This window comes from Coregonus lavaretus (genome assembly GCF_964263955.1).
Source record: "Coregonus lavaretus genome assembly, chromosome: 27".
Lineage (NCBI taxonomy): Eukaryota > Metazoa > Chordata > Actinopteri > Salmoniformes > Salmonidae > Coregonus > Coregonus lavaretus.
The window spans coordinates 10,095,164-10,102,650 of NC_140014.1; the positions used below are offsets into that span (position 1 = coordinate 10,095,164).

General features: G+C 41.3%; 1 protein-coding gene across 1 annotated transcript; it reads right to left on the reverse strand.

The window, feature by feature from the left end:
* Positions 1–4,477: 4,477 nt before the first annotated feature.
* Positions 4,478–5,650, reverse strand: LOC311102791 (antimicrobial peptide NK-lysin-like). The gene is made up of 5 exons (XM_084144205.1): positions 5,576–5,650; positions 5,320–5,408; positions 4,993–5,076; positions 4,725–4,882; positions 4,478–4,566 (listed from the first exon to the last, which is right to left on the reverse strand). The coding sequence occupies exons 1-5, from the start codon at positions 5,622–5,624 to the stop codon at positions 4,536–4,538; spliced, it is 411 nt and encodes a 136-aa protein (XP_084000331.1). The 5' UTR covers positions 5,625–5,650; the 3' UTR covers positions 4,478–4,535.
* Between the last annotated feature and the right edge of the window lie 1,837 nt (positions 5,651–7,487).

Consider the following 7,487-nt stretch of genomic DNA (forward strand, 5'->3'; position numbering starts at 1 on the left):
TTGGCTGGGCTCCCTGCCTGTGCCATTAAACCCCTACAACTCATCCAGAATGCCGCAGCCCGTCTGGTGTTCAACCTTCCCAAGTTCTCTCACATCACCCCGCTCCTCCGCACACTCCACTGGCTTCCAGTTGAAGCTCGCATCTGTTACAAGACCATGGTGCTTGCCTATGGAGCTGTGAGGGGAACGGCACCTCCGTACCTTCAGGCTCTGATCAGTCCCTACACCCAAACGAGGACATTGCGTTCATCCACCTCTGGCCTGCTGGCTCCCCTTCCTCTGCGGAAGCATAGTTCCCGCTCAGCCCAGTCGAAACTGTTCGCTGCTCTGGCACCCCAATGGTGGAACAAGCTCCCTCACGACGCCAGGACAGCGGAGTCACTCACCACCTTCCGGAGACATTTGAAACCCCACCTCTTTAAGGAATACCTGGGATAGGATAAAGTAATCCTTCTACCCCCCCCCCCCCCAAAAAAAAATAAAAAATAAAATTATAATAATAATAATTGTAAAGTGCTTATCCCACTGGCTATAGGGTGAATGCACCAATTTGTAAGTCGCTCTGGATAAGAGCGTCTGCTAAATGACGTAAATGTAAAATGTAAATGTAATGAAATAATGTTTTCCCTCTATGTGGTTAATTTTCAGAATGAGAGAATTAGGTGAAAATGAGGCATTACTTGTTAAACAAGTGGATTCAGGGATCAAGTGTAGCTGGAGCTGGGCCTGGCTTAAGCTGGATGCCAGTATAGAGGTGAAAGGAACACCACACACTTTCTCACTTTATTTTAAATGTAACCTTTATTTAACCAGGAAAATCCCATTGAGACCCAGAGTCTCTTTTTCAAGGGAGACCTGGCCAAGAAGGCAGCAACAATCAATAAATTACATAATTATTTCTGGGATTTGTCCCCTGGGACAGATCTAACAACGGAAATAAGTAGAGACGAGACAAGCCAGTTATAGAATATTGTGTTGTAGGACAGCTGAGCTGACTCAAGACCGGAAATTCCACTCGCAGTTGATACAATTTCCACAGTAACATGTATTTACATGATGTGATGAAATGTTAAAACTAAGTTGCAAGCTACTTTAGAACAAGTGTTTTATGAAACACATTTCAGATACTGGCTCTTGCTATCTTGCCATAAGTGATTTGACAGAGAAATATCACCAAGCTATGCTAGCTGCAGTCAGCTTGGCTAAACACAAGGTCAGCGCAGGCTTCAGCCTACATATAGAACTGAATTAGCTGACCATCTTGAGATGGCCAGTCAGTCAGGAGGGGAGAAGTCCTCAACTTTAAAACGTTGTTCTCCCCATAGCAAAGCTAGCTTAGCTTACCTCACTGTACTCATTACTGGCCTTGTTTGTTGTGATTGAATGGCAAAGACACACCCACGAAACACCCACATCAAACTACACCCCCAAGATGACTCTCGTTTGCCTTCAGCCATGGCTGCTAGCATTTCTTAATGAGCATTGATGAAAAACAAGGCCAAATCAGGAAGTGCAGTTGCCCTTTAACGCTTGTTATAAGAATGTGTGAGCCTTCATAATGTATTATTAGGCTTATAATACAGTGCATTCGGAAAGTATTCAGACCCCTTAACTTCTTCCGCATTTTGTTACGTTACAGCCTTATTCTAAAATGGATTAAATAAGCAATTTTCCTCATCTATCTACACACAATAAATAACAAAGCGAAAACAGGTTTCCATTGATCATCATTGAGATGTTTCCACCTGTGGTAAAGTCCACCTGTGGTAAATTCAATTGATTGGACATGATTTGGAAAGGCACACACCTGTCTATATAAGGTCCCACAGTTGACAGTGCATGTCAGAGCAAAAACCAAACCATGAGGTCGAAGGAATTGTCCATAGAGCTCCGAGACAGGATTGTGTCGAGGCACAGATCTGGGGAAGGGTACCAAAAAATGCAGCATTGAAGGTCCCCAAGAACACAGTGGCCTCCATCATTCTTAAATGGAAGAAGTTTGGAACCACCAAGACTCTTCCTAGAGCTGGTCGCCCAGCCAAACTGAGCAATCGGGGGAGAAGGGCTTTGGTCAGGGAGGTGACCAAGAACCCGATGGTCACTCTGACAGAGCTACAGAGTTCCTCTGTGGAAATGGGAGAACCTTCCAGAAGGACAACCATCTCCGCAGCACTCCACCAATCAGGCCTTTATGGTAGTGGACAGACGGAAGCCACTCCTCAGTAAAAGGCACATGACCGCCCACTTGGAGTTTGCCAAAAGGCACCTAAAGGACTCTCCGACCATGAGAAACAAGATTCTCTGGTCTGATGAAACCAAGATTGAACTCTTTGGCCTGAATGCCAAACGTCACGTCTGGAGGAAACCTGGCACAATCCCTACGGTGAAGCATGGTGGTGGCAGCAACATGCTGTGGGGATGTTTTTCAGCGGCAGGGACTGGAAGACTAGTGTTACGTTCTCCCCTTGGGTGTAGCTCGTCTGAGGAGGAGATGTAAATGCCTGTGCCTGCGCATACAATGTAAACTAGATGGATGGGGAAGAAATGTGGGGTGTAACTAACTAAAATAACCAGACACAACAACCAGAACTCAATGTTAGCCCTCTGGGGACGTTTAGTAAGGTACTAAACAAAATAATATACAACACCCATAAAACAAAGACCAATCAAACAAACCAGGGATGGTAAGAGAAGGGAATGTTTGGGAACGGGGTCCAAGTAATGAAAATAAACAAAAGGTCCCTCCTCTTCTACACACCTAATCCTTCCTAACACACTCTAAGCCTTTACCCGCTTTCCTACCTGTTACCACAAATACAGGGGTGACACCCGCCCGGCTAACCTAGTGTGTAAAACAGTGGATTATCTACGTGTGAATGTACACCCATGGGCAGAACTACCTTTCCCTTCTCCAGGACCCAGGTAGGGTGGAGTACATCAGGAGGACAGGCTGGAACACAAACAAAGATAAATCAAAATAACAAAATCCTCAGAAAAACAGCCAAACAAAAAGTGCCCCATTTCTCTCTTGAGCTCACACGGCAAACAGTTTATATACTCTAGTCAATCAGTCACTCAACCACAGCTGCCAGGACTCCGGACCGAAGCCACGCCCACCATCGTCAGCCGCAACTCAGCACACCTGTATTAACCAGAACACACAAACAGAACAACCACTCTGAACCACACACACACACTACAAAGGGAGATTGGGAGAAATAAAAACATGTCACACGTAACAACTAGTCAGGATCGAGGGAAAGATGAACGGAGCAAAGTACAGAGAGATCCTTGATGAAAATCTGCTCCAGAGCGCTCAGGACCTCAGACTGGGGCGAAGGTTCACCTTCCAACAAGACAACGACTCTAAGCACACAGCCAAGACAACGCAGGAGTGGCTTCGGGACAAGTCTCTGAATGTCCTTGAGTGGCCCAGTCAGAGCCCGTACTTGAACCCGATTGAACATTTCTGGAGAGACCTAAAATTGCTGTGCAGCGACGCTCCCCATCCAACCTGACAGAGCTTGAGAGGATCAGCAGAAAAGAATGGGAGAAACTCCCCAAATACAGGTGTGCTTGTAGCATCATACCCAAAAAGAGTCTAGGCTATAATCGCTGCCAAAGGTGCTTCAACAAAGTACTGAGTAAAGGGTCTGAATACTTATTTATAAATGTGATATTTCAGTTCATTTATTTTTTACATTTGCAGAAATTTTGAAAAACCTGTTTTTGCTTTGTCAATAACGGGTATTGTGTGTAGATTGATGAGAGGAAAAAACGATTGAATCAATTTTAGAATAAGGCTGTAACGTAACAAAATGTTGAAAAGGTGAAGGGGTCTGAATACTTTCCGAATGCACTATATGTCATGTGTTTTTACTCTACAGGAAGAGATCAAACAGAAGCTGGCTTCCTTCCGTCTGTTGAAATTGGCATCCTCAAACCTCAAAGGTGTGAAAATAGCTTTTTATCACAGCGGCATGCATGGTACTCTAGTGGCAATGTCATGTTTGATTTAATTGATTGTGTGGAGTATTGTATTATCACATAATCTCAATAATTCATGTTTCTATCAATGTTTCAGACGAAAGCCCTTGCTGGATGTCATTTCCTACTAAGCAATCAAGATTCTTTAAAGAAAGATTCTAAATAAAAATGCCAACATGAGTTTAGACATTGTAATTAAATGCTTTATCATTGCGTTATCATTGCATTTTCGACTTCGGATGAATAAAAATGGGTTCAGATGCCAAAGGTTTTCTTTTGGGTAAATGTATAAACAGTTGTATTCTTTATTAAATTAAGTATATTTTTGGCTGGACAAAAAGTTCACACAAACATTCAAAATTCAGAGAATAATAGACTATTAGAATAATGTTCCAAAAACATTATTTCAGAACATATAATCATTCCAATAACATATCATGCTTGTGTCATGACTAATTTGAGAAAAGGCAAGAGGCTGGCAGCATAGCATTGTCTTGACACCTTAGCATCCTTCTTCTCACTTTGGAATCTGGATACTGGCTGCTTGATCAGTAGCTCAGATCCAAAACGGCTTTTGGTCTAAAAGATACACAAAAAGATGACATGAGTGGAAGATCGAAAGACATAACCCCATATTTTGTATTAATGAATACATTCTATTCAATAGTGTTTCAATTAACAAGCACAGGTGATAATCTCTCTAATCTTTAGTCGTCTGAACAGTTTCTTCTACTCACTTGCAGGCCTTAATGTTAATGCAGATGGTCGTCACGTCATCACTGGTGCTAAGCTCCTCAACCAAAACCCACAAGTGCTTTTTCACCAAGCCTTTACACAGAGATTTAACGAGGCCCATTTGATTGCAAACAGACAATAGCTTCTGCTTTATCTGCGCCTATTGAAGAGAAATCATCAACATCAGTTTACATTTTCAGATAAATATTTCAGTAAATAGTACATTTCATGAAGGGACACTTATGAATTGTAATGCTATGGGGTAGTTACTTGGCTAGTGGAAGAGGAGATGTGTTTCTTCACTTTGTTCAGTGCCCACTTACACGCCCAGCATGTTCCCTTTAACTGTTGCACCTGTGGAAAGCATCAACAGACAAGAATGTACATGGTGTGATGTATTCAGTATTATGGTTGAAGTACATTTGAATACGTAAGGTTGGACAGGAGTTTCTTCAGTCAATGTATTGGTTGCGTTCATGTCTTTGGTTAAGTGCTGTTACACAGTAGCAGGTTAGTTGAGTATTCCAATAGAAAGTTGCAGAAATGTCTACACTTTCTGCTAGTCCATACAATTTTGACCATATAGTGCACTGTTACCATGTGCTTTTCTGGCTGTGCTTCTACTACTTCCTGGTCTTCCTGGTCATCAAGGTTAACCTCTTGACATTGTCCACAGACTTCCCAAACTGTGAAGTAAAAATTGTACAACATTAAATTGTATTGTACTGAAACGAAAGGTGAACTTGGAGTGGATTTAGGTCCCCCCTTACAGATTCTCATACACCCTGACCCAATCAAATGTATCTGCTACATTTACAGTAGTTATTACTTGAGTTAACAAATAAAAGCTCACCTGAACAAGCCAGTAGACTGAGGGTAAGGAGGACCAGAGATGTCTTCATGATTTGTGGTGGTAGAGTTATGTAGAGTGGTGGTGGGGTTTGGTAAAGTGACTTAGGATTCAGACAAGCCCCTTTATATACCGAGGTCTCTCTGTCCCTGTACAACCCCCACCTATGACGTATTGATAGTACATCTCACGTTTACCACAACACACAAACCATACTGATCAACAGAATGTTACTTGGAAGGATGTCATATTTTCTTGTGGTTTAGATCTACACACTGATGAGAAGCAGTGATCTTGAATCTCTTTTTTCATCTCTCCACTGTCTAATCTTCATTTTAATTTCATTTTAATTTGTCAATTACAGATACCCTTGGATTTCTTCATATTTTATTGTGTTACAAAATGGGATTACAATTTTTTTTTTTGTCAACAATCTACTCAAAATACTCTTTCAAAGTGGAAGAAAAATGTTTTATAACTAAAATATAGTCGTTACATACAGTACCAGTCAAAAGTTTGGACACACCTACTCATTCAAGGGTTTTTCTTTATTTTTACTGTTTTATACATTGTTGAATAATTGTGAAGACATCAAAACTATGAAATAACACATATGGAATCATGTAGTAACCAAAAAAGTGTTAACCAAATTAAAATATATTTTATATTTGAGATTCTTCAAAGTAGCCACCCTTTGCCTTGATGACAGCTTTGCACACTCTTGGCATTCTCTCAACCAGCTTCATGAGGTAGTCACCTGGAATGCATTTAATTTAACAAGTGCAGTCACAAAAACAGTCGTCCTTCTGAACTGAGCTGCAGGACAAGAATGAAACTGCTCAGGGGGGATTTTAAAACAGTTACAGAGTTCAATGGCTGTATGGGAGGAAACTGAGGATGAATCAACAACATAGTAGTGACTACAAGAATGACTTAAATGATAGAGTGAAAAGAAGAATACAAATATACAGAATATGCATCTTGTATGCAACAAAGCACTAAAGGAAAGTAATACTGAAAAAAAAAAAAAAACGGCAAAGAAATACACTTTTTGGCCTAAATGCAAAGCCTTATGTTTGGGGCAAATCCAACACAACACATCACTGAGTAACTGCTTCCTTATTTTCAAGCATGGTGGTGGCTGCATCATGGTTTGGGTAGGCTTGACATCGGCAAATACTGGGGGAGTTTTTCAGGATGAAAACAAATGGGATGGAGCTAAGCACAGGCAAAATCAGAGAGGAAAACCTGGTTCAGTCTGCTTTACACCAGACACTGGGAGAGAAATTCCCCTTTCAGCAAGACAATAACCTACAACACAAGGCCAAATCTAAACTGGAGTTGCTTACCAAGAAGACATTGAATGTTCCTGAATGGCCAAGTTACAGTTTTGACTTAAATCTGCTTGAAAATTTATTCTACTAAGCTAACATATGGAATTGTTTTAAGATGGTCATACCAAAGATCATTTAGTTATTTCAATTTGAATTTTAGGACCCATTAAGTATATTTTTTTAAATATTGGATGACAAATTGAATTTGGCTTTTGGCAAACTCCAAGCGGGCTGTCATGTGCCTTTTACTGAGGAGGGCCTTCCAACTTGCCACTCTACCATACAGGCCTGATTGGTGGAGTGCTGCAGAGATGGTTGTCCTTCTGGAAGGTTCTCCCATCTCCACAGAGGAACTCTGGAGCTCTATTTTTTAAATTGCTTCAGAGATGAGAACGCAGTCCAGACCAAATGCAGGAAAAGAACCAGAGTCGCACAGTATTATTGGTTGTTTGACTGTGAGCATTTGATGAAATGCATGCAGCATCATAACTTGATATCTCTGAAACATTCTGTGAGTAGCAGCACATTTATGAGCGCATCCGATGCAATTTAGGGGAGACTGGGCTATTTGATGCAGATTA

Excerpts from the sequence above, each read along its gene's own strand:
- LOC311102791 (XM_084144205.1), bottom strand. The coding sequence starts at position 5,624 with ATGAAGACATCTCTGGTCCTCCTTACCCTCAGTCTACTGGCTTGTTCA. Across the intron at positions 5,409-5,575 it reads CAGTCTACTGGCTTGTTCAG|TTTGGGAAGTCTGTGGACAA; the intron begins GTGAGCTTTTAT and ends TTTACTTCACAG. Across the intron at positions 4,567-4,724 it reads ATTAACATTAAGGCCTGCAA|ACCAAAAGCCGTTTTGGATC; the intron begins GTGAGTAGAAGA and ends TGTATCTTTTAG.